At 44.4% G+C, this 26,645-nt stretch overlaps 1 protein-coding gene across 3 annotated transcripts in view; it reads right to left on the bottom strand.

The window, feature by feature from the left end:
- STXBP1 (syntaxin binding protein 1) overlaps window positions 1-22,350 on the bottom strand; it is a 67,386-nt gene extending 45,036 nt beyond the window's left edge. The window contains exon 1 of one of the 3 annotated variants that reach the window (XR_002181823.2): window positions 22,151-22,349. Coding sequence is in view for 2 of the 3 variants with exons in the window: in XM_019970885.2 (XP_019826444.1) it covers window positions 22,151-22,187 (37 nt within the window). In the remaining variant the exon portion in view is untranslated. Of the gene's footprint in view, window positions 1-22,150 lie in introns of all 3 variants that reach the window. The other 2 variants (XM_019970885.2, XM_019970886.2) reach the window with 2 other exon arrangements.
- Window positions 22,351-26,645: the final 4,295 nt, after the last annotated feature.

The raw sequence follows: 26,645 nt of genomic DNA, 5'->3' as shown, positions 1-26,645 counted from the left end.
CCTTTTAAGTGGGTGAATGGTATAGTATGTGAATTGTATCTCAAGAAAGCTATTTTTAAAAAATCATCAGAGGGACTTCCCTGGTGGTCCAGTGGTTAAGAATCTGCCTTCCGACACGGGGAACGGTGCAGGTTTGATCCCAGGCTGGAGAACTAAGATCCCACATGCTGCGAGGTAACTAAGCCTGCTTGCCACAGCTACTGAGCCTGAGAGCTGCAAAGAAAGATCCCAAAAGTGCAACTAAGACCTAACGCAGCCAAATAAATAAATATTCCTTAAAAAGTCATCAGCGAATTTTAGGGGAAAACTTTAAACTCAAATAACAAATGCAGGTTTGCTTAATATGGAACTGTTCCATAGCGTCTTCACCTGTAGACAGGTACCCTGGCATACTTCTGTAAGCCATGTTATCTAAAATTATAGCCAATTATAATTCGTATCTGAATTGTACTTTGCAGAAGCGAGAGAGACCAAATTAGAGACCTCAAACTGCCAGGCACAGGGCAAGAACTCGGTCCTGCTCCCTATTAACTCAGGGCATGTGTGCTAAGTCGCTTCAGTCGTGTCCAACTCTTCATGACCCTATGGACTGTAGCCTGCCAGGCTCCTCTGTCCATGGGATTCTCCAGGCAAGAATACTTGAGAGAGTAGCCATGCCCTTCTCCAGGAAATCTTCCCAACCCAGGGATCAAACCCATGGCTGTTTTGTCTTGTGCATTGGCAGGCGGGTTCTTTACCTCGGAGCCCCCTGGGAAGCCCCCCTATTAACTGCTGAATGACACCTGCTTGATCTGAGAATATTCCTGCTGAAGTCTGCTTTTTGGGTGGCAGGAAGGGGAGAGAAGGGAGGAGGCCCTAAGCATTAGAGGGGGTGGAGATTGGTGAACAAGGGCATGGCTGCGTTGCTCTGGTAAGCACTAGGCCAGATGTTACAAAAGACGCACATGTTCAAAGCTTGGGCTGCTGCCAGTATCTGAGGGGAGCGTGTGATGATAAATGCCTGCTTTCCGAGAAACCAAATCCTAACCTCACACCCATAAAGATGCTGGACAGTGTTACAGGAATGACTACTTTCTCTTTCACAGGAAATCCTCATTTTCTATCTCCCTCCCCATCCCTCTTTAATAAGGTTTAGAGTCAAACAGTTAAGGGGCTAGAAGGTTTCTAACACACAGCTTCATGGACCTTAGAATTTTGATTGGTAGAAAGAAAATCTCAAACTGGGGACAAAAGAGGTAGAGAATAGTAGTTTCCGGCCACACTGTAGATACCATGGTCACTTCCCCTTAGCTCCAACCAGAGCTAGTTTCTTCTTCCTAAGGTTGCCTGCACCATGGATAAAAGGAGCTGTGAAGTTACCAGATATACTCGGAAAAATCAAAGTGGGATTTCAAACGTTTCATCTCGTCTTCAAATCAATAGCTTAAGATAGTCAATACTATTTGTTTATATTAATATGTTGAAACAAAAAGACCAAAGACAAAAAGAAAAATGGCAATTAATCTTCCAGGACAGAAAGCACTACCGTTTCTCTTAAGTATTGTTTTCTGTTTTATGTCTAAAGTATCTTTATTCTGACTGCACCGGCTCTTAGTTGTGGCGCTGGGGATCCAGTTTCCTGACCAGGGATGGAACCGGGGCCCCCTGCATTGGGAGCTCGGAGTCTTAGCCGCTGGACCACCAGGGAAGTCTCATAAGTAGTGTGGAATAAGGCTGTTTTAAAAGAAAAGACTCAAGAATGAGGGCCAATTTTTGTACAAGATAGTGATAAGCATGAAATTATTTGGGAAGGATTCTATATTTAAGAAAGAAAAAGAATGCACATTGCCCTCATGCGTTACCAACAGCAGCAGACCTCAACGATTAATATTCCATTTCATCTGCCAGCCTGTATCTGTTCCTCTATAAAACACCTTGTCCTCTATCTTTACAGACTGCAAGAATTCTTCCTTGAACTGCAGGGATAGAGAATAATAGATATTTATCTTGATCCTGGCAGGAATCCAAGATGCGGCAAGTATCTTAAATTGGTAGATATAGCATTTAATGGCTCTGAATCACATTTCTTGACTTAAATGGGGGTTACCCTAAGGATTCAAGGGTTAGGAAAAATATACTTTGGAAAAAAGGGGAGACGAGTGTTTCATATCATCCCAGAAACTCAGAGCAGACAACAGTCTAGTCTAGTGGTTCTCAACGTGGAGTGATTTGCCCCCAAGGGGACACCCAGCAACGTCTGGAGGTGCTTTTGATCGTCATGACTGGAGGGTGCTGGGGCACTAGTGGGGCTTCCCAGGTGGTGCTGTGGCAAAGAATCTGCTTGCCAATGCAGGAGGCATGGGTTCGATCCCTGGTTTGGGAAGATTCCTGAGAGAAGGAAATGGAAACCGCTTCAGTATTCTTGCCTGGAGAGTCCCATGGACAGAGGAGCCTGGCGGGCTACAGTCCATGAGATCACACAAAGTCAGACACCACCAACTGACTGAGCACGCACACCTATGGGCATTGAGTGGGGAGGGACCAGGGACGCTGCTAAATACCCCACAACGCACAGGCTCATACAGCCCAAGATGTCAATAGTATCGAGGCTGAGAAACCCTAATCTAGTCCATTTTATAAAGACACCGAACCAGAGAGCAATCAAGTGACTTCTCCATGGCAGCAGTGGTAGAAAGTGGTAGAAATCATCTTACTTCCAAAGTTTGAGATTTTGACCAGCTCTAGGATTTAATGTGTCACAGATCTTCAGGTCTCAGATATTTAAACATGTGTAATCTCACAGACAGACAAGGCCACAAGTGCAGTGCTGCCAGTGGATAGGTGTCCAACGGACAGAAGACAAAAGCCTTGGGGGGAAGCTTCCAGAAGGCAGGAGGAGCTCCCCCCACCCACACCACCCAACACACACAAAGGCCTAGTTTCGGGAGGGCTGCTACCTTCTCCCAAATCCAGGGGCTGCTTACAAGACGATACCAGAAGAAAACACCCTGCTGGACCTGGGCTCAGGCTCACGCACAGGAAGAGGGTGGAGCCCGGAAGAGAAGAAACACTGAAAATCCAGACGAGACGGCTGAGTTTGTGCAAAATTTTCACCAAACAGGCAGACTGGGCGACCTCCTCCAGTCAGTCTTCCATACTCTATAGAGAACAGAATCTGCTTCTTACGTTTTCAATTGGTTTATTAGTTCTGCAATCCCATTTTTTTAAAAAATAATTTTAAAACTTTATTTACTTTTGGCTGTGTTGGGTCTTTGTTACTGTGTGTGGGTTTTTCTCCAGCTGCGTTATCTGGGGCTACTCTCCAGCTGCGGTGCGCCAGCTTCTCGCTGCAGGGGCTTCTCTTGTTGCAGAGCACGGGCTCTAGACCACAGACTCTAGTTGTGGCGCTCAGGCCCAGCTGCTCCAAGGCATGTGGGATGTTCCCAGACCAGGGATCGAACCTGCATCTCCTTCACTGGCAGGTGGATTCTTTACCACCAAGCCACCAAAGAAGCTCCAGTCCCACTATTCTTTGTTTTCTGTTTCCTCGGCCCACTTTCCATTTTGCTCTGCTGTTTCACATTACCTCCCATTTGAACTCTTGGTTCATTATTTTTATGTTTGAGGGTGATTTAATTTTCCTTATACCTGTCTTCTTCCAGAATAAATTATTTACCTGAGTATTTATGCTGCAATTCTGTCACTTTTCCATATCAAATGTTTACAAAGTTCCTGTGTAGAGTTTTTTTTTTTTCTTTTTTGTTCAAATCACCTAGACTCTCCAGAGGCGATTCTCTCTCACTGTCTACTTGTACCAAAATGCACAGGTGGGCTATCTTTGCCCCCTCCTCACTTACCGAGGCATGATTTGAAGACTGCCTTCAGAATATGAGTTGTTTCCACATTGGGCCAGCACCCTTTGCCCAGTCTTCCACTAGGGGATCAGTAGGGGAGAGATGACTGGTGAAATTTGTCTCTCCAAACTGTAATTCAGCAAAATATTCTGGGCCAAAGACCACTCCATTGAGGGTGTGTACTGGGGTCCAGGAGGGGATACCCAGTACCAGAAACAATGACTTTACACTTCACTTGATTTCCTGCTTCACAGTGAACTAATGAGTTAATTCAGCATGAAATTCTGGATTTGGAGTGTCCCAAATTTTTAAAAATTTATTTTTAATTGGAGGATATCTGCTTTACAATGTTTCACTGGTTCCTGCTGTATAACAGTGTGAATCAGCCATAAGTATACATATATCCCTCCCTCTTGAACCTCCTTCCCATCCCCTCCCCCAGACCACCCCTCAAGGTCATCACAGAGCACTGGGATGAGTTCTCTGTTACAAAGCAACCTCCCACTAGCTAGGTAACACACGGTTAACACAGGCTAGTAGTATATACGTTTCAACGCTACTCTCTCAACTCATCCCACCCTCTCCTTCCCCCACAGTGGCCCATGGGCCAAATTCAGCCTGCTGCTTCTTAGCTTAGACCTTAAGCTAATAATGGCCTTTACAATTTTAAAGGGGTAGAGGGAAAAGAAGCAGCAGCAGAGATCACAGATGAGCCACAAAAACTGAAATATTTAAACACACAGCCCTTTATAGAAAAGCTTCCTGACCCTGCTCTTACACAATGGATAAGAGCAGACAAGTATCAAGGCAAATTTCTATGAAAGTACAGAACACCAGGACGGAGTAAAAGTTTCAGAGGAGACAATACGGGACACGTACAAAAGATCAGGAAGTCAATGACTTCAAAAGCACCTTAAAGGCAACAATGAAAATTAAGATGACAGTGGAGCCAAGTTTCCAAAAGTCTAAAGGCAAACAATTTTCAATGTAGGATTCTATGCTCCTCTGAACCATCAGATAAAATAAATATTTTCAGACATCAGATTAAAATAGGTATTTTCAGACATGCAAGGTGATGAATTCTTTCAACTTTTTTGAAAATGTTTACCTTGATTTGTTGCTGAGGGATATATTCTCTGGGTATAAAATTCTAGATTAATATTTTGTATTTTTCAGTCCTTCAAAAATACTCCACTTCTGTCTTCTAGCTTACATTGATTCTGACAAGAAATACGCTGCCATCTTCATCGCTCTTCTGCACACAATGTGTCTTTGCTCTCTGGCTAATCAAACTTTTTATTATTATTATTACTGCTTTTAAGCAATTTGGTGTATGGTGTGCTGTGGTGTAGATCTCTTCACATTGCTTATGGCTGACATTCACTGAATCTCTTACATCTGAACGTTCATATCTCTCATCAAATTTGGAAAATGTTCAGCTAAGACTTCTTCAATGATTCTCTCTGACCCTCCCGTTCTTTCATCTTTATATGTATTAGACTCCTTCACGCTGTCCCCCATATTGTTGATACTCTCTTGCTTTAATTCCCTCGATCTTTTCTATGTTTCCCTTTGAATAGTTTCTGTTGATTTGACTTCAAGTACACTTATATTTTTTCTGCAATGTCTAACCTGTAACCTTAACTTTTAACAAAAAGCATTTGTGTAGAGAGAGAAAAATCAAGATGGAAAGAGGTTAACAGCTGTGAAATCTAGGTAGAAGGTAGATGGATAATCAGCATACTATTCTTTCAACTTTCCAGTATGTTGGAAATTCTTCTTAATAAGGGACTGCGGCAGAGGAAAAATGAGGATTCCTCTCTATGAGAAACTGACCAGATCTTTAAGTCTCAGTGAAAGCTTGACAAAGCTTATTACTCTAACTAGATTCATGGGGTCGCAAAGATTCAGACACGACTGAGCGACTGAACTGAACTGACTGAGAGTTTCAAAGTTCCTTAAAAGATAAGTAGGAAAAAGAGACAGAGACAATCCCATGATGCAATTAAAACATTTAAGTTCAATGTGATCCCCCCGGCAAGATTATGTGAGGTAAAGCAAATTTGAAAACTCTCAGTGACCACCTGATTGCCTCATCTTAAAATCCTGAAGCACTTTTATCCAAAACATGGTGAGGTCTGTTGACTGAGTAATTTTAAGCGGTTTGTCTCACAGTAGTCTATTGTTGAAAGCCTATAGTGTGAAACTCACATGGAGCAGAGGGAGTCTCTTGATCAGCACTGTTTTATTTTCTTCAAATCCCTAGCAACTAGTACCAACAATACCCATGTGTCCAGGGACCAGGGAAAGGCCTCTCTCCTTTGCCTACTGGCTACACCAATGCTCAGGAAGATGGGTGAAAAAAATCCATGAGAGAAGAGGGTCAACAGGCTTTCTTCACCCTGTCACTCCCAGAGTAGGCGCTCTGAAGACCATCTAAGCTTAAAGGGTCTCCCTTCCGTCATCAGCTGACAAACAGAAGTGGCTTTGTTCCTACTGCCATTAAGGAAGTTCATGAGGATCATCTGAGACTGGATTAGAACCAGCTGGAAAGTCCTGAGCTCCCTCTAAGCACAGTATAAGCAACCTTCCTGCCCTCACTATTGTAACATTCCTAGTAGCTTATCCCTGTCATTGTGAATCTATGCTGGCACGGAACATGAAAATAATACTGTCTTTCCTCAACAGCCACGGATAAGGAAGATCTGCCAATGTCATTCATCGAGCAGACTAGGACAATTCGACTTCCTGCTCTGGATGAGTCTGGACCAGATGCTCCTTCGATTTCCTCCCAGAGCCAACACTCTATGATTTGATGGCATTTTGACACAGCATAACACAACAAATCCTCAGAGCCTTGAATTACAACTGGCTACAATCATTTCCTCTTTCCTCCACAAAACAATCCTGAACAATGAGGTTCAGACGGCCAGGGAATGACTTTAAGACACAGGGGAAACACCACGGTGAGAAGAAGTCCTGAAAAGTTTCCAGCGGCCAAGCCCCCCAGCCTGGAGAGTGGAGATTCATCACTGAATGAAGCCTCAGGCTTGCTCTTGGATGATCTGAGTGTGGGCCCGGGAGCCACCAAATCGGAGACATTGTTTGGCTAGCCTCCCTTCCCACCTGACTCTCAAGCCCCTCTGGCTACTCTTCTTGTGCCTGGGTGTAAATGTTGGAATCCCCTGGGATGGGGAGTAGGGGAACCCAGACCCTCTTGTCACCCTGCACCCCTTCCTCTGTGATCTGACCCACTCCTCCAGCTTCCAACACCTGAGGATGCCCCAGCCCCAGTGTCCAGCCCAGACCTCCTACACGCCTGCCCTTAGACCGTCCATAGGCACCAGAAACACAGCACCTATGAAAGGGAACCTTTCCCAGCAAACCTGTTTCTTCTCCTTCATTCATCTCAGTGAACAGCACGGCCTACCTGTGGGCTGCAGAAGCCAGAAAACTGGGAATCTTCCCCAACGCCATCTCCTCACCCTCTGCATCCAATCAATCACCATAACTTGACGTTTCTACCTCTGAAGACACCTTCAGGTCCCTTTACTTCTCTCCACCTGCCACTACTGCTCCATCCCTGGCAGCGATCCCCATTCCCACCATCACCACCATAGCTCCTAACCCAACCCTCCGCCCAGCCTCCACACAGCGACTCGAGGTCTTTCTCAGCCAGAACCGAACCATGTCTCTCCCCAGCTGAAAGCCTTCAGCGGCTTCTCAGTGCTCCTGGAATAGGGATATAGGTCCTTCGTAAGGACAGAAACCCCTGAGCACCTCTCCAACTCCTGTCTGCACGCTCCCTCAGCTCCAGCCAGGCTGAACCTTTCTCGTATTCTTGCCAAACCTGGACACTTCTCTCTGGGACTTTACTCTCTCCCAGACCCCATCAGTATCACCCTCCTCCTGGCCAGCTCCCCCAACCTGCTCCAGGTCTCCCTTGGCTCCCTCCCTTTCTTGGCCTCTCTGGGGGCTCCGCCATGTGCTGTAACATCAACACAGCACAGTACCCCCTTTTCAGGTGTTTACCCGATGTATTACCACAGCCTGTGTGAATCTCACTAGGACCAGGTCTCCTCATACACCACCTCTGCTGCCCTCAACACAGCTTCTGGCACACAGGAGAGAGTGCAGAGATATTGGTTAAATGAACAAAAACATTTGGTCCCAGAGGCCTCCGAAACATGATGAAATGGAAACAAGCCATGACATATGGTCCTGGGTTTCTCTGACATCTCAGCAGTCCTCTGAACAACAGCTGACTGCTGGAGACTCTGATTTAAACCCGTCTCTTCATAACTAGGCACCAATTTTTTTTCTAAAGCCTTTTTTTTTTGGATCTTTGGCTGCACTGAGTCTTCATTGCTACACGGACTTCTCATTGCGGCGGCTTCTCTTGTTGTGGAGCACAGGCTCTAGGGCCAGCAGACTGCAGTAGCTGCAGCAGGATGGCTCGGTATTTGTGGCTCGTGTGCTCCAGAGCACAGGCTCAGTAGCTGTGGTTTACAGGCTTAGTTGCTCTGAGGCCTGTGGGATATTCTCAGATCAGTGATGGAACCTGTGTCCCCTGCATTGGCAGGTGGATTCTTATCCACTGTACCACCAGAGAAGTCCTCCAATGATTTTTTAAAATTTTGTTTTCCTCTGTTTTTTCCCATATCTCTCTTAAATTTTTTTGTTCCTAAGAATAAAATAAGCTTTCCTAGTATGATAATTACTTAATATCTCATTCACTTCCTACAAGTTCAGATCTTAGGCCAAATCATTAGTAGACATTTAAAGTGAAATGTCAATGCCTGTGAGAAACAGAAGGAAAGGAATTCTGGAGATCTGCTCTGTGACAGCATGTAATTTGAGCCATTAGTGGTTCTTACTCTGGAGCCCCAGAGACATATATTAAGATCAGATCAGTGTATCTTAGAAGCAATTGTTTTAACCAACACAAACTTTCCCAAAGAGCACTGAGTGGGCAACAACTGGCTGTTACCTGGCAATTATCAGATCCTGTGCCTATCAAAACTATAAGAAATGTGTATCCTTGACTCTGCTAAGGTTTTATTCATAACCTTGAGCAGACAAGCTTATCTCAGTAATTATAACTGTAAAATAATAACAACCCCTTACAGAGACTCATTGTTTTCTGAGCAATTGTTTGTATTATTATTTAATGCAAGGCTTCAAAGAATTCTGTGATGCTGGGATTAGAATTTCCAATTGAAAAAGAGGTTAAATAACATGTCCAGGTTACCCAGTCACTAGGGGTTGGAACTGGGGCTGTCAGCTGGATGTTCTGTCTGACCAGAACTCTTTCCACTCCACGACACCACTTCTCATTGATTTAAAAAAAATTTTTTAATTAAAAAAAAAAAAAGCCTGGTGACAATAAGCAAGTAAAACTCATATACTTGCTGAAATTCAAATGAAGTCTTGATGACTTCCTTTGTGGTCCAGTGGTTAAGAATCTGCCTTCCAATGCAGGGAAGGTGGGTTTGACCCCTGGTTGGGGAACTAAGATCCCACATGCCAAGGGGCAACTGAGCCTACAAGCTACAACTACAGAAACCCACATGCGGCAAGGACAGCCTGTGCACTGCAAGGAAGACCCAGCACAGCCAAAAAAAGATTAAAAAAAAAAAGTCTTGGCTATCTCACCCTAACTTTAGTTCCAGCAACAGCCCTGCTCAGAAGCAATTGACTGGAGCACTCAAATCAGAGAACGGCCCTGGGAGTTGTATGAGCACTTCTCATAGAGGCGAGCCACAGGACTAAGGCTCACGATTTATGGCTGTTGAGTTGCCAGTGATAAATATAAGATTTGGCCTGACTGCTCCACTAAAGAAAAGATTCTTCATTAGCAGCCAAATACCTGTTTGTCTAAGAGGTCCTGTGTGCCAAGAACGCCAGAGGGAAAATCTTTCAGTGCACATTCAAAAAGCCCTTTTTGGCTTTTGTGGCAGATACGCTCTCTTACATCTGATGGGTAACACATGGATGATCCCTGAGTCCCAAACCACTTCTTAGGGAAATTTGACCCCAGATTAAACTGCTTATCACCCTATCACAAGAGTAACAGCTAGTCCACAACAAAGAATACTGCATGTTAAGGGACTTGGGAGGGGTTGTAGGGAGGGAGCCTATGGGATTCAGTCAAAGCTGTACTCAAATGAAGATTCATATCCTTAGATGCTTTTATTAGAAAAAAAAAATAACCAAGTGTTTGAGTCAAGAAATTAGAATAAGAACACATACACACAGACACACACCACAGAAGGAAGAAACAGATTTTTCAAAAAGACAAAACAGACAAATCTCTTTTTCCATGAAAATACTACTACTAACAGGGTAGAATGAGAAAAGAGATCACAACTACTGATGCAGAAGATATTTTTAAAATTATACAAATCTAGTTCAATGTTAATAAATTTGAGAATTTTAGGTTGAAAGGCCTATTTCTATAAGAAAATATAAATTGCCAAAATTGATTCAAGAAGCAGGAGGGAGCCTGAATAAATAAATAGTAATCAAATACATTTAAAAGACTGGCAAATATTTATCCTCTTTCCTCTAAAAAGCAGCAAATTCAAAAATTTTTATGGATAAATCATTCCTAACATTCAGGAAAAGGAATGTCCATATTATTTGATCTATTCTGGAGCACACAAAAAAGAGAAGAAACTTTCCAATTCAATTCATTTGAAGGAGTGAGAAATTCTGATGCAGAAAATCTGAAAAAGATGAAAGACGGAGAAAGAGACAGAGAGAGGGAGAGAGAGAGGAAATTACGTATATATTATATATATGTAATATACATATAAAATACATAGTATTTAGTTGTTCATTCCAAATATTTATTGAGTGCCCACTATGGGCCAGCACTGTTTTAGATACTGGGGATATAGTAATGAACAAAACAAGTCTATGCTCTCATAGAACTTACACTGGGCTGGTGGAGGCCAGGATAAGCAAACAAATAAACAGTAAGTGTGAAATGTCAGATCTGACAATTCAGCATGGTGAGGGAGATGAAAATTATATAAATTTCAATTTTATATAATCAGAGGAGAGCTCACTGGTGAGGTGGCCTTTGACCAGGGACCTAACGGAATTAAGGGAACAAGCACGTAGATACGTGAAAGAACATTTCAGACACAGGTAATAACAAATGCAAAGCCCTGAGATGGGAACATACTTGGAATGATCAAACAGCAGCAAGAAGGCTCCAATACTAATGAATATAAATGCAAAAATATTAACCAGAATTTAATAAGCAAAATAATAAGCAGAATAAATTCTGCATCAGAATTTCTCACTCCTGAAAAACAGTGTGTGTCTATCAAGAAAGTTTATTTCAGAATATAAGGATTGCTCAATATTATAATTAATTATATTACATTACTAGATTAAATGAGAAAAACTATATGGTCATTTCAAAAGAAACTAAACCAGAAGTTAATTCTGATTTTAAAAACAAAACAAATTTAGGGGTGGGCAGGAGAGAAGGAGGGGATATATGTATACTTATGGCTGATTCATAATGTTGTATAGCAGAAACCAGCACAACATTGTAAAGCAATATACTTCAATTAAAAATAAATTAAAAAAAACAAACAAAACAAAAACTCAAAATAAGCTGGAACTGAAAGGAAGGAAGTTGGATATCACTTCCTTACGGAAGCTTTCTCTAACCTCCCTACGCTTACACCAGACTAGTGTCTTGTATCATTGTAATTCTTACCACAATTGTAACTAACAAATTACTTGTATTAACTGTAACACTACCATATTAGAATCCTTTTAAAAAGTGAGGCATTTCAAAAATGACACTTTTAATTAATAAACGTGGAATGAAGATTCAATTGGAGCATTCAACAATTTTTAAAATTTAAATGAACTGTCTAAAAGGGCCCAGGATGACAGTTATAACAAGAATAAGTCATTTCTACTAAAACTAAACAGAAAAATAAAGAAGGTAGAAGATTAAAGAAATAGGCAAACTGGTCAGATTGAAGTGTATACTTATTCATTGAGGCTTTCCACCTTTACATTTAAAAGGTGGAGTAAAAACAGTAATTTCAAATGAAAATAACATGTGGACTAAAATGCAAATTGAACAATCTAATTTAAAAATGGGCCAAGTGTTTGTGTAGACACCTCTCAAAAGAAGATATACAAGGTCAATGAAAGTGAAAGTGTTAGTCACTGAGTTGTGTCTGACTCTTTTCGATACCAAGGACTGTAGCCTACCAGGCTCCTCTGTCCATGGAATTCTCCAGGCAAGAATACTGGAGTGGGTAGCCATTCCCTTCTGCAAGGGATCTTCCCAATCCAGGGATGGAACCCAGGTCTCCTGCATTGCTGGCAGATTCTTTACTGTCTGAGCCATCAGGGAAGCCATAAATGGTCAACAAGTACGTGAAAAATTGTTCAGAATCACTAGCCATTCAGTTCAGTTCAGTTCAGATCAGTTCAGTTGTTCAGTCGTGTTCAACTCTTTGCGACCCCATGAATCGCAGCATGCCAGGCCTCCCTGTCCATCACCAACTCCCGGAGTTCACCCAAACTCATGTGCATCAAGTCGGTGATGCCATCCAGCCATCTCATCCTCTGTGGTCCCCTTCTCCTCCTGCCCCCAATCCCTCCCAGCATCAGGGTCCTTTCCAATGAGTCAACTCTTCACTTGAGGTGGCCAAAGTATTGGAGTTTCAGCCTCAGCATCAGTCCTTCCAATGAACACCCAAGTATGGTCTCCTTTAGAATGGACTGGTTGGATCTCCTTGCAGTCCAAGGGACTCTCAAGAGTCTTCTCCAACACCACAGTTCAAAAGCATCAATTCTTCGGTGCTCAGCTTTCTTCACAGTCCAACTCTCACATCCATACATGACTACGGAAAAACCATAGCCTTGACTAGACGGACCTTTGTTGGCAAAGTAATATCTCTGCTTTTTATTTTTTTTTATCTCTGCTTTTTAATATGCTATCTAGGTTGGTCATAACTTTCCTTCCAAGGAGCAAGCGTCTTTTAATTTCATGGCTGCAATCACCATCTGCAGTGATTTTGGAGCCCCCAAAAATAAAGTCTGACACTGTTTCCACTGTTTCCCCATCTATTTGTCATGAAGTGATGGGACCAGATCCCATGATCTTAGTTTTCTGAATGTTGAGCTATAAGCCAACTTTTTCACTCTCCTCTTTCACTTTCATCAAGAGGCTTTTTAGTTCCTCTTCACTTTCTGCCATAAGGGTGGTGTCATCTGCATATCTGAGGTTATTGAGATTTCTTCCAGCAATCTTGATTCCAGCTTGTGCTTCCTCCAGCCCAGTGTTTCTCATGATGTACTCTGCATAGAAGTTAAATAAGCAGGGTGACAATATACAGCCTTGATGTACTCCTTTTCCTATTTGGAACCAGTCTGTTGTTCCATGTCCAGTTCTAACTGTTGCTTCCTGACCTGCATATAGGTTTCTCAAGAGGCAGATCAGGTGGTCTGGTATTCCCATCTCTTTCAGAATTTTCCACAGTTTATTGTGATCCACACAGTCAAAGGCTTTGGCATAGTCAATAAAGCAGAAATAGATGTTTTTCTGGAACTCTCTTGCTTTTTCGATGATCCAGCAGATGTTGGCAATTTGATCTCTGGTTCCTCCGCCTTTTCTAAAACCAGCTTGAACATCTGAAAGTTCACGGTTCATGTATTTTTGAAGCCTGGCTTGGAGAATTTTGAGCATTACTTTACTAGCGTGTGAGATGAGTGCAACTGTGCGGTAGTTTGAGCATTCTTTGGCATTGCCTTTAGAAATGCAAATCAAAACCACAATGGGACACCACTTCACAACAACCAGGATGACTATAATAAAAAAGACAGATAATAACACGTGCTGCTAAGGATGTTATGAAACAGGAACCCTCATACACTGCTAGTGGTGCAGTCACTTTGGAAAACAGTTTAGCAGGGCCTCAAAAAGTTAGTTACATTTCCCAGAAATTCTATTCCCAGGTATCTAGCCAAGAGAACTGAAAACATATTTCAAAAATAATAAATATAGCATAAAATTTTAAATCCACGAATATAGTATATCTTTTCATTTATTTAAGCTTTGATATGTTTCATCAGTATTTGTAGCTTTCAGCATGCAGATGTCGAACACATTCTTTTCGATTTATACCCAAGTATTTCATGTTTTTTGTTCTACTCTAAATGATACTAATTTAGACTTCAATTCCTAATTGTTCATTGCTAGTATATAGACATACAATATACTTTTGTAAATTGACTTTGTATTCTGCAACTGTGCTAAACTATTGGCAATTCTGCTTACCATACTGTTGCTCCCTTATTTGGGAAGCCAAGAATTTTTATTTTCACCCTGAAATATAGAAAAGCAACTGAAATACTAAAAGTAAATTTAAAATGTCAATTTTCAAACTGATCTACAGATTCAAGACAATTCCAAATAGAATCCCAGAGGAATTTTTTAAATAGAAATCAACAAACTCATTCTAAAATTTATATGGAAAAGTAAATGAACTAAAAGAACAAAACCAATTTTGAAAAAGAAAAACACAGCTGGAGGATTCACAATGTCTGGTTTCCCATCTTACTTTAAAGCTATAGTGATTGAGTCATAGTGGGTTAGTGAAAGATACATCAAGGAAACAGAACAAGAAGTCCAAAAACAGACCCACCCAAAGACGGTCAAGTGATTCGCAACAAAGAACAAAAGCAATTCGATAAAGAAAAAGAAAAAGCATAGTCTTTTCAACAAACGGTGCTGGAATAACTGGACACTCACAAACAAAAATATTTACATGTACACAAAAATGAAAGACAAAAACATTTACATATACACAAAAATGAACTTTGATCATAATTCACAATGTATAAGATTAACTCAAAATAGATCAAAGACTAAATATTAAGCCTACAACTATAAAACATCCACAGGAAAACACAGGGAAAAAAAACAGGAAATCTTTGTGAATTTGGATTATGTTAAGATTTCTTAGATAGGATACCAAAAGTACAATTCATAAAAGAAAAAAATGGATAAACTGGACTTCATAAAAATTTAGAATTTCTTCTATTTGAAAAATACTGTTAATAGAATGAAAAGATATGTCACAAACTGTGAGGAAATATTTGTAATTCATGTATCTAACAAAAACATGTACCCAGAATATATAGAAAACCTCTCAAAAAATCAATAATAAGGAAATAGACAACCCAGTAAAAAATATGCAAAAGATTTAGATGTTCCACCAAAGAAGATACAGATGGCAAATAAATACAAGAAAAAATGCTTAATACTATTAGTCATTATAAAAATGAAAATTAAAATCATGAGATACAACTAACTAGGAAAAGGGCTAGAATTTTTTAAACTGACTATACCAAGGACTAACGAGGCTGCTGGTAAAAATTGTAAAATGGTTATGCCACTCTGAAAAATAATTTGACAGTTTCTTGTAAAGTTAAATACACACTTAGCACACAACCTATTAATCCCACCCCTAAGTGTATATATATATGTATCTCCAAGTGATATGTTCACACAAAACCTGTGAATGCTTCTAGAAACATTACAGAAGCATTTGCAATTGCCCAGAGCTGGAGTAATTCAAATGTCCTTAAGCTGAAGAATGGAGAAACAAATTGTTGCATATTCATACAACAGAAGAGCAGCCAGCAATGAGAAGGGGCAAACTACAGATACATGCAATACGGATGATTCTCAAATGCCCTATGTTAAGTTAAAGAAGGCACATTTAAAAAGCTTTGTAGGGTATGACTCCACTGTTAGGACATTCAGTGCTCACCAGGGGCTGGGGGTGGTAGCACAAGGGAATTCAGGGAGTGATGACCTGTTCTGTATTTTGATTACTGTGGTGGTCATATGATGGCAGGTAAATCTGAAATTTGAAGAACTGTTCACTAAGAAGGGTAAATTTTACTTAGGCAAATTATTTTTTGTTGTTGTTTAGCTGTTAAGTCATCCTGGAATGTGAAGTCAAGTGGGCCTTAGAAAGCATCACTACAAACAAAGCTAGTGGAGGTGATGGAATTCCAGTTGAGCTATTTCAAATCCTGAAAGATGATGCTGTGAAAGTGCTGCACTCAATATGCCAGCAAATTTGGAAAACTCAGCAGTGGCCACAGGACTGGAAAAGGTCAGTTTTCATTCCAATCCCAAAGAAAGGCAATGCCAAAGAATGCTCAAACTACTGCACGATTGCACTCATCTCACACGCTAGTAAAGTAATGCTCAAAATTCGCCAAGCCAGGCTTCAGCAATACGTGAACTGTCTGCTGCTGCTGCTAAGTCACTTCAGTCGTGTCCAACTCTGTGCGACCCCATAGACGGCAGTCCATCAGGCTCCCCCGTCCATGGGATTCTCCAGGCAAGAACACTGGAGTGTGTTGCCATTTCCTTCTCCAATGCATGAAAGTGAAAAGTGAAAGTGAAGTCGCTCAGTCGTGTCCGACCTTTAGCATGGACTGCAGCCTATAGGCTCCTCCGTCCATGGGATTTTCCAGGCAAGAGTACTGGAGTGGGGTGCCACTGCCTTCTCCGACGTGAACTGTATAGTCAAGGCTATGGTTTTTCCAGTGGTCATGTATGGATGTGATAGTCGGACTGTGAAGAAAGCCGAGCACCGAAGAATTGATGCTTTTGAACTGTGGTGTTGGAGAAGACTCGAGAGTCCCTTGGACTGCAAGGAGATCCAACCAGTCCATTCTGAAGGAGATTAGCCCTGGGATTTCTTTGGAAGGAATGATGCTCAAGCTGAAACTCCAGTACTTTGGCCACCTCATGCGAAGAGTTGACTCATTGGAAAAGACTCTGATGCTGGGAGGGATTGAGGGCAGGAGGAAAAGGGGACGACAGAGGATGAGATGGCTGGATGGCATCACCGACTTGATGGATGTGAGTCTGAGTGAACTCCGGGAATTGGTGATGGACAGGGAGGCCTGGTGTGCTGCGATTCATGGGGTCGCAAAGAGTCGGACACGACTGAGCGACTGAACTGAACTGAAGTCATGCCCAGCTCTTTTACAACCCCATGAACTGTAGCCTGCCAGGTTCCTCTGTCCATGGGATTTCCCAGGCAAAAGTATTGGGGTAGGTTGCCATTTCCTTCTCCAGGGAATCAGGGCTAGATCCCACGTCTCCTGCTTGGTAGGTGGGTTCTTTTACCACTGAGCCACCAGGGAAGACCTATGCAAATTATACCTTAAAATGGAAAAAATATGACATATATTTAATATATTTCAAAATACACTTAAATTATTAGTATGCTATCCAAGGTTTCTTTTAAAAAAAGTATAAGAATGAATGAAAATTGCTTCAATCTAGGTGTTCTCTCAACTTCTGACACATCCTATGACTCATGGCCCCATCTGAAAAAGGTATGCATTTTATGTACCCACATTCTCCTCCAAAACTGAAACTACATTCTCTTCCCAAAGAATGTGATTCTTATAAACTAACATGGGGAGACACTGCTAATAGTTAGGAAACAAGAAAAGCAGTACATTTTGTAATTCTTGAATCTTTGAAACACTCTGACAAAACTTCAGGGAACAAGAGTAAAATTTGGATTTGTAAATTACAGCATGGATTGACATAACTGAAACATCATTCATTAACATGAAGTAGACATAGAATGCCTAGCGGGGCAGTGGGTGGGTGGAGGGGAATGAAATTCTCCTTTCTCTTGCAATCTCTTTACAAAGTAGAGAGCAGAAAAAACAAAACCCTACATTTATAGAAAGAAATTAAAGGGGAAAAAGTAAAGAAATGAGCAGAATGGGAAACAGAAGTTGTGTGTGGTTACTAATCATCCATATGTTCTTCAGGTCTATTCTTCCATTTTCCAGCTCATCTGCACCTCACTCAGGAAGTTTACCCAAGACTTCACTTTATCCCCCAAAACTGTGGCCCCACAGGATATAGGCAGCCTATCTCTTCTTGAAATCCTCTAACATTTGTACTGACACTCCTGTGGATCTTATGATAATGATAAGATTGACTAAAAGAACTGTTTCGTTGTTCAGTCGCTAAGCTGTGTCCTACTCTTTGCGACCCCGTGGACTGCATGCAGCACACCAGGCTCCTCTGTCCTCCACTATCTCCCCAAGTTTGCTCAGACTCATGTACATTGAGTCGATGATGCCATCCAACCATCTCATCCTCTGTCGTCCCCTTTTCCTCCTGCCCTCAATTTTTCCCAGCATCCGGGTCTTTTCCACTGAGTCAGCTGTTCACATTAGGTTGCCAAAGTATTGGAGCTTCAGCATCAGCCCTTCCAATGAAGATTCATGGATGATTTCTTTTAGGATTGGGTGGTTTGGTCTCCTTGCAGTACAAGGGACTCTCAAGAGTCTTCTCCAGCACCACAGTTCAAAAGCATCAAGAACTGTATTAGATGCTATACCAGCACTATTTCTTTTAAAACACACAGAACCACAGAAGGTAGGTGCTATTATTACCCATTTTATAGATGGAAAAACTGAGGCACAACACAAAAGGATTCCATTATTTGCCAAAACCACACAGCTAATAGTAGTAGACTAGAATTTTATTCCAGGTGGTCCAAATCCAGAGTTCTTTCTCTGAATCATTATACATAAAGATTCATCCAACATTCATCTGACATTTATAAGGACCAAGTACTAACTGTCATACTAAAGACAGATTTAAGAATAAAAGGAGATCCTATCCTCCCCTCAAAGAGCTTCTGGCTAGTTAGGTGAGATCACAAAGAAGCACAATAACTAGTTATACCCTAAGTGTGTCAGCAGAGTGACATGAAAGGGGGCACAGGACTGTCTGTGTCTGTCTCAATAGTGTGAAATGGTCCATATTTGAGTGTCCCTGTATTCCCTCATCATTCCTACCAGGCTCTGAACAGATCTCTGTTGAATAAACAGCTAACACTGACCCATAGCCTCTACTTTTGTTGTACCTGTACCTATTGTCACCCACTGAGCATGGTCTTTATCTAATATATTCATCCCTGTTCAGTTCAGTTCAGTCGCTCAGTCGTGTCCGACTCTTTGCGACCCCATGGACTGCAGTACGCCAGGCCTCCCTGTCCATCACCAACTCCTGGAGCTTACTCAGACCCATGTCCATTGAAAGATATGACAGGAAAGAGGACAGGAAGCCACAAACTACATTTATCTTGCTCTTGATCATATCCTTAAAAACACTGATTCATTCCATGAATATCTACTGACAGCCAACTATGACCAGCCACCGACAGTTTTTGGTATGGGATACAGGGATGAATCATGTAGTCATGTATGGATGTGAGAGCTGGACTATAAAGAAAGCTGAGTGTCGAAGAATTGACGCTTTTGAACTGTGGAGTTGGAGAAGACTCTTTAAGAGTCCCTTGGACTGCAAGGAGATCCAACCAGTCCATTCTAAAGGAAATCAGTCCTGAATACTCACTGGCAGGACTGACGCTGAAGCTGACACTCCAATACTTTGGCCACCTGATGTGAAGAACTGACTCATTTGACAAAACCCTGATGCTGGGCAAGATTGAAAGCGGGAGTAGGGGACGACAGAGGATGAGATGATTGGATGGCATCACCGACTCAATGGGTGTGAGTTTGAGTAAACTCCGGGAGTTGGTGATGGACAGGGAGGCCTGGCCTGCTGCAGTCCATGGGGTCGCAAAGAGTCGGATACGACTGAGTGACTGAACTGAACTGAACTGAACAGGGATGAATATATTAGATAAAGACCCATGCTCTCCCAGAAGCAACATTCAAGGGGATGAAACAATCAAACAAGTACCAAAAGCAAAAAAACAACCCAAAAAACTAAATAATATCACTTCAGATAATTTTAAGTGCAATGAAAAAAATAAAATTAGGGAGTATGATAAACAGTGACTATGAGGTGTTAATTTTTAGATTGGGAAGACCAGGTTGTGAAGGTGACGTTTAAACTGGGATGTTGGTTAAAAAAATCTTTGGTTTATTTTTTTAGAGGAAAAAAGCAAAGTTAGAAACCCCTTCCAAAATTAGGAGTCAAAGTTAACAGAATTCTTTATGTCACTGACAAAGAATTGCAAAAATATTTCTTCCAAAATTTTTACCTAACTCTATTGTTATAGAATGCTGTTTACACATTCACCAATTTCATGTAAAATTAGCCTGTTTTCTTTTTTGTTTTTTTTTTTTTTTGTAAACAGTGGCTTTATTTCAGAAAATAAATTCTGACCATATGGCATATTGGTGGTTTGTTTTTTTTTTTTTTTTTGATACTTGCTTCTAAAAAAAGCCGTTGGGGGGGGGGGCGGCAGGGCTACCTGCATGAAGAAGCGTCACAGTAAAAGGATACAAAAATGTGATTTCCAGAACACCTGCTTCCAGGATTTTGTTTTAAAAGCACCTTATTCGAATATAACATTTGAAAGAATGTAACATTCAACATAACATTCCATATTTCACAACCCTTTAGAAAGCGTATTGGAAGGAAATGGTATACCTAGAAAAATGAAGAAAGTTATTATTATTAACTAATGTTGCAAGGAAATGGACACCAGGTTTTAGGAAATTAATTAACGCTGATTTTGGCAAGTCATTTAACTGCTCTGAGCCTCCATTTCTTTCCCACGGGTAAAATGAGGGTATTGACATTAGAAGATCCCTAGGGGTCCTTCCAGTCCTAAGCGCTTTGATTGGCCTTTAAAATAGAAAGTACGTGATTTGGAACCTTTACCGCATGGGGTAGGCAGGTGTTGTCGTGGGCACTTTTTAAAAAAACTTGCTCATTTGGGTTTTAGTGTTTATAACAATTTTCTCCTGGAGTAATAGGTCAGATAAGGTTGTATAAATGGGAATATTTTGTATATTATCAACGAAAAGAGTGAATAAAAACAAACAGTGACGCCCAAAAGAATCATCACAGTCAAAAATCCCATCTGACAGCCAGAAAGAGACAGAGGAATTGCTCTAATTGGAGAGAATCGTTGGAAAGGAAACTGTCATTTCCACCATTTTCCTTCTATTTCCTTCCTTATCCTCTCCCACAGAGAAAAGTCCACTTTTAATTCTCTCTCGATTCCAAAAAAGACGGCAAAAACCACAGCAATCCTCTCCCGTTTTTTGTTCAAGATAACGGCCAAAATATTGAAGAGGCACTATTTGCCTGGACGAGATCGCCAAGCTTATTAACACCAGAGACGCCGTTTTCCAAATATGACCACCGTCAGCCCTCACTCCGCTGCAGCTCCACAATCTCCATCATCCTTTTTTTTTTTTTAATCCATTAAGTCGAGCCTTTCATCCAAACCCACGAACGACCATTTCCTCCCTGCAACAGGGGTTTGCACGGCCCGAAATCGAGCCCCGGCTGAGTCCTGCGAACAGGGAGTCCGCAGACTGCGGTGCTGGGCAGGGCAACTCCTCCCGCGCACCCTAGAGCTCTCCCTGTCTCCCGGGTGATTGAAGACGGTTCAGGACCCCGAGAAGACCCCGCCCTCGAAGCCAAGACCCCGGCTCGGGAGGAGGAGCCGGGTGGCCTCGGCCCCGGCAGAGCCAAGCCTTTGGAAACAAACAGGCTTCTCTCCCGCTGCAAGGAGTTGGCCCCTGGGCGAGCGAGCGGCGCGCCTGAGCCCCGCGGCGCGAGAAGCCGCCGCTCCCAGGTGGGTCTCTGCGGCCCGGGGACCGCAGCTCCGGTTCCCGGGGAGGGATCTAGGGGGAAGCGGGCAGGAGGACGCAGGCCGAGATCTGGCTCGTCACGACTCCACGGAGGAGGGTGGGAAAGAGGGAGGGACTGGGGATGGAAAGAGGAGTGGAACAGAGGAGCTTGGGGGAATAAAGAAGGCGAGAGGGAGAGGGGGAAATGGGGAGAAGGTACTCGGGGTGAAGGAGGGGGATGGAGGGGAGGGTAACAGGCCGCAGGGGGGTAAAGGCGAGGTGAAGGGGGAGACGTGGAGCGATGGGAGTGGAGGGAGATGCAGGTGAAGACCGAAGAGAGGGATGGGGAGAAGAGGGGAGGGGTGCGATGAGAGGTCAGGGATGCGGCGAAGGCGCGGGGGAAAGAGGAGGAATGCGGGAAGAGCAGAGCGGGGGAAGAAGGGACGAGGGCCGCAGGAGGCCGGGAGGGACTTCCCTCCGAAGAAGGCGGCGCCGGGATAACGGGACCCTCCCAACCCGGGAGCCTCAGGCCGAGCCGGGAGCGAGAGGCCAGCGCGGAGGCGGCGGGGGGGGCGCGCTGCGGGCAGGTACCGAGCCCGGCTTTTCTCCAGCAGCCGTAGCCGCCGCCTGCGGGGAGGAAACCCGACTCCACTTACTCTCTCCGACCACCGCCTTGAGACCGATGGGGGCCATCGCGCCGCGCGAGTCTCTGGGCTCCTGGCCTCCTCACGCGACGCCCGCGGACACCGCCGCCTCCCCGGGTCGTCGGCGCGCTCGGCTGGATGCCGCCCGCCGCCCCTGCAGCCGCGGCTCGAGAACGACTGACGCGCGGGCGCGGCGCGGGGGTGCGGCGCGAGCCAAGCCAGAGCGAGGCTGCCGACCCGCCGGCGCGCGCTCGGGGGCCGGCCCGGCGGGAGGGGCGGGGTCTCGCGCCAGCCGTTGGCGTCACCCGCGCACCTCTGCCAATCGCACTGCGGCCCGGAGGCTCGGCCCCGCCCCCCGAGATGCGGCTGGACTCGAGGCGGTCCCTGGCTGGCGAGAAAGCCGCGCCCTCCCCCTCACCTCACGCGCCGCGCGCGCGGCCTGGCCGTCGCGCGCTCCCGGCGCGCTGGGTCCTAAGGTCCTCTCCGGAGCCTCCGCACCTGAATCCCCGGCTTCCTGGGAGCTTTCCATTACCCCCCCTTCACTCCCCCTCGCCCACAGAAGGAACTCGGAAGCTAGATCTCTTATTAGTAGTACCCACTCCCCAAGACAACGTAACGTGAGCTTTACTGACACCATCTCTATCTCTTTGGGTACCCATATCCATAAATCCACCATCCACTGAGCTCTTAAATGCATCAGCTCATTAAATCCTCACAATAATTGGACATTGTTTTTAATCTCCATTTTCAGGTGAAAAAAAAATAGGCTCAGAAACTGAGCACTAGACTTTGTCTTAGGTTGTGCATCATTTATTAGCAAATATTTATTTTTCTCTCACTACTGTATGTAAACCACTATTCTAGGCATTGGATCTCCAACCATGTACAAGGCAGACAGACATAATCCTAGTCTTTGGGCAACCAAAGTCTGGAAATACCTAGGTTCCAAATCGAATAGGACTATGCTGTGGGACAACTCTGGTCAGTATATCTTTCCTAGAGTCCACATTTACCAAAGTGGTCCCATGTCAGTTTTTGCTAGATTTAACTTATGGGAGAGATCGCTTCTGAAGTATGAGACAGGGCTCCCCTCTGACTTCAAAGAAAAATGAGTTGAGCCAATCAAAAGTCAAAAAGGACAAGAGAACTAGTCTTAAAAATCAATGAATACTCATTGCATTCTTGGAACAGCTCTGTGAGCCAGGTCCTTTTCTTAATATTGTTAAGAAATATAACATTTTAGAGATGAAGAAATTGAGACTCGGGGAAGATAAGTGCCTTGCTAATAGGTGACAAAGGAAAGATCTAATTTTAAAATCTGAATTCTGAACCATTATTTTCCACTGACAACTAAAGAAGTTGAGGCCTAGAGGAGGCCATTCCTAAGGTCACATAGTGAACACTGGAGAAGCCAGGAAAAGGGGCCACACGTCCTAGTTCAGCCACCAGCCCCAGGGCAGGAAGATCTGACCATCTTCTCATCCTCACCCCAGTCTACCCTAACAGAACCTTCCTATGGGTTCCTAGATAGGGACAGTGTTCATGTGTCATCTCTTCCTATCTGGGCTCTGCTTTTTACCCAGGGAAGGTACTGATAGCCTTGGGCTGCCTTTGGAAAAGTAGGAGATAGTTTGTAAATTGCGGGGACCTAGGACACACCAGTGATGCCACGTGCTCCCTCCTTGACATGTCAACAGACATTGCCCTCAAGGAGCCGGTAATCTAGCTTAGGAGACAGACAGGAATCAAGGAGTTACTGTTCTAGAAAGTGCTGAAGCTGAAGGATGCAGGTTCTGAGGGCGAATGACAGAGCACCTCACCCAGTGGACAAGGTAGGGTGCAGTCAGGGCAGGCTTCCTGAGATGAGTAAGGTGGCAAGAGGGAACTGGGAGAGTGTCCTAAGAAGATATACAGAAGGTATCAGAAACGAGTTTGACTTTTCCAGGAACAGAGAGGGGCTAATGTGACTGTCAGGGACAGTGTGGAAGGAAAGCTCCTGGGGTAGACCTTGCTGCAGAGCTCCAGGACTTTCTGGTAGCCTGGAATCTGCCTGGAGACCTCTTCAAAGGCCACAGAAAATAAAACATAGCAGCTCCTATTTCCTGTAAAAGAAAGGGCAAAGAAAGAAATTCTTTCCTGCCGAGGTGTACCTGAGATGTTTACTAGGGATGGCAAAAATCAGAACAGATGTTGCTTTAAATGGGCTGGTTGGAAAAGCGAGCAGCGTGACAGACTGTGAACTCACTTAGGAACCCCTGACTCAGGAGTGTCAGATTGGAATCTCTCTGTGACACTCAAGGCCTGGCTCAAGACCTCTTGACATCTCTGAGCTATTATTATTCCGTTTTTCTGGGGCACAGGGAGGTCAAGTCACTTGCCCAAGGTCACATGGCTCTAAACGCAAAAGCGGGACTTGCGGTCTGAGTTTCTGATGCCCAGGGGAGAACGTCCAGCGCCCAGGCGCAGCCCCAGTGTCCTGACTTAAGGACAGGTTTGGATGCGTGGACCGCAACCTCTTGGGAATCTGGACCCACGCGGGTCCACTACCCCGCGCCCCGGCCAACCTGAGGGCGGGGCGAGGCTGCGGACCCTCGATACCCTGGGCTGGTCCGAGGTCCCACCCGCCCAGCGGGCAGGTGCGCTGGAAGCTGCGCATGCGCGGCCTGCAGCCTCTGCAGAGCCGAGTGCCCGCCAGCTGCTGGGGGTGGGAAGAGTCCTGTGATTTACTCTCGAGTCACGTGACGGCGGAGAGCCTGCTTGCGGCTTGGCCACTGCGCCAGGAGCCGGGCAGGTGGGGAGACAGATGCAGAACGGAGAGGGGAGAAGCTGGCGGTCAGGGAATGGCGACAGGGAGCCGCATGAAGGGACTGAGAATGAGGGCGGGGGGCGGGGGGTGGTGAGAGAGGGACCCAAGCGTAGGCAATGGGGTGGATCAGGGACAGGCAAAAGCAACTGAGTGCAGCTGCCTCCGCAAACCTGCTGATTTGGGCCCCCCACGTACAAGGAGCCTATTGGAGTACCCTGGGTCCCGAGTCCGAGCCTCTTCGACAGTCTCGGGCTTGCACCTGCCTCCCTTTTGCCTTTATGTTGCATCCCACCCCGCGTTCACCCCCACTCCCTCCTCCTGGTGTCTGGGCCTTTAGATTCTGCTGCATTCTTTTAGAAGTATTTTCTAAAGTATTCAACAAGATAATGTTTATAAGGTTCTTTACCTAGTAGCGGCAAACTATCAAAGACCCAATACGCTTAAGCAACGTATATCGTTAAAAATGACAAAAGGAGTCTGCGTAAATCAGTGCTGAATACAGTTTTGGAGCGTTCCGGTGTCCTGCCTTTTTAGTTGCTGTAGTTCCACTGGCAGAGAATGAAAAAGTAATTGTCTCTAGCGCAGCATCCCCCTCCAACACCGCCCCCCCCCCCCCGCCCCGCCACAAACACACCTACAAAGAGCCATAGAGCCTGGAGTGCTTCTGTTTGGTGCACCCTTGCTGGAAAGAGTGTTTACAGTCTTTTTGTGTTTGTTTGAGGTCGGAATACAGTGCCAAAAAGGCTTTGTTCTTCAAAGCCTAGGCCAGAGTGTCAAACTCCAAGGCCTGTAGGGGCCAGGCAGATGTAACCATGCTGCTGCTGCTGCTAAGTCGCTTTAGTCGTGTCCGACTCTGTGCGACCCCATAGACGGCAGCCCACCAGGCTCCCCCCCACCTGGGATTCTCCAGGCAAGAACACTGGAGTGGCTAAAAGGGAAACACATGCTTAGTGGGGGTGGGTAGGAAGAGGTCCTAACTCAGGCTCCAACCACGGCTGTACATGCAGTGACCAAGGATCATGACTGTAAACATTTCAACATCTCCCAATAAGTTGAAGTGTTGTAATGGATTAATTTTTTTTTTTTAATAAATCACAATGGCTAAACAAAACACATCTGAGGACCACATTAAGCTCCCAGGTTACCGGCATGCAAACTCTGGGGAGGTAATACCTCTTCCCAAGGGGGTTGGTTGGATTCCCCCAAACATCAGGTTCTGAGGGGCACTGGCTTAGCCCACATGCACATAGAGTCCCTGAGTGGTTAGGGCTTTTGGGGAGCAGGGTGTGAGAGCCTGGGCACTGAGCATCAGGACCTTCCCCCATGACCTTGAGAGCCAGGAATGAGTCCCTCTGCTCAGCCTGCTCTGGGGCAGCAGATTAGGGCCAACCACTTTTGAATGGACTGGTGAGCACTGTGGTGGCAGCCTCTGGACACAGCTGGTGTGAACAGGTCAGTTTTGCCTGGACGGTGAAAGTCCCATAGCCCTGATACAGCCCAGGAACAAGGGGAGAGTCACACAGAAGTACCCTTCCAATGAAGTCTCAGCAACCGCAAACAGCGGGGGCTTCAACCAAATTGTATTCAATTCTGTGAAATAAAGACATATGACATTGTTTACATCTTGTGTATCAGAGAACAATTCTTGCTTTTTACCCATTAAATTGCCAGGGATCCCAGAGGAAGAAATGTTCATTCCAG

Source organism: Bos indicus, chromosome 11 (assembly GCF_029378745.1).
Source record: "Bos indicus isolate NIAB-ARS_2022 breed Sahiwal x Tharparkar chromosome 11, NIAB-ARS_B.indTharparkar_mat_pri_1.0, whole genome shotgun sequence".
In the NCBI taxonomy this organism is placed as follows: domain Eukaryota; kingdom Metazoa; phylum Chordata; class Mammalia; order Artiodactyla; family Bovidae; genus Bos; species Bos indicus.
Note: the sequence above shows the minus strand (reverse complement) of the source record. Positions and strands in the feature narration are given on the sequence as shown.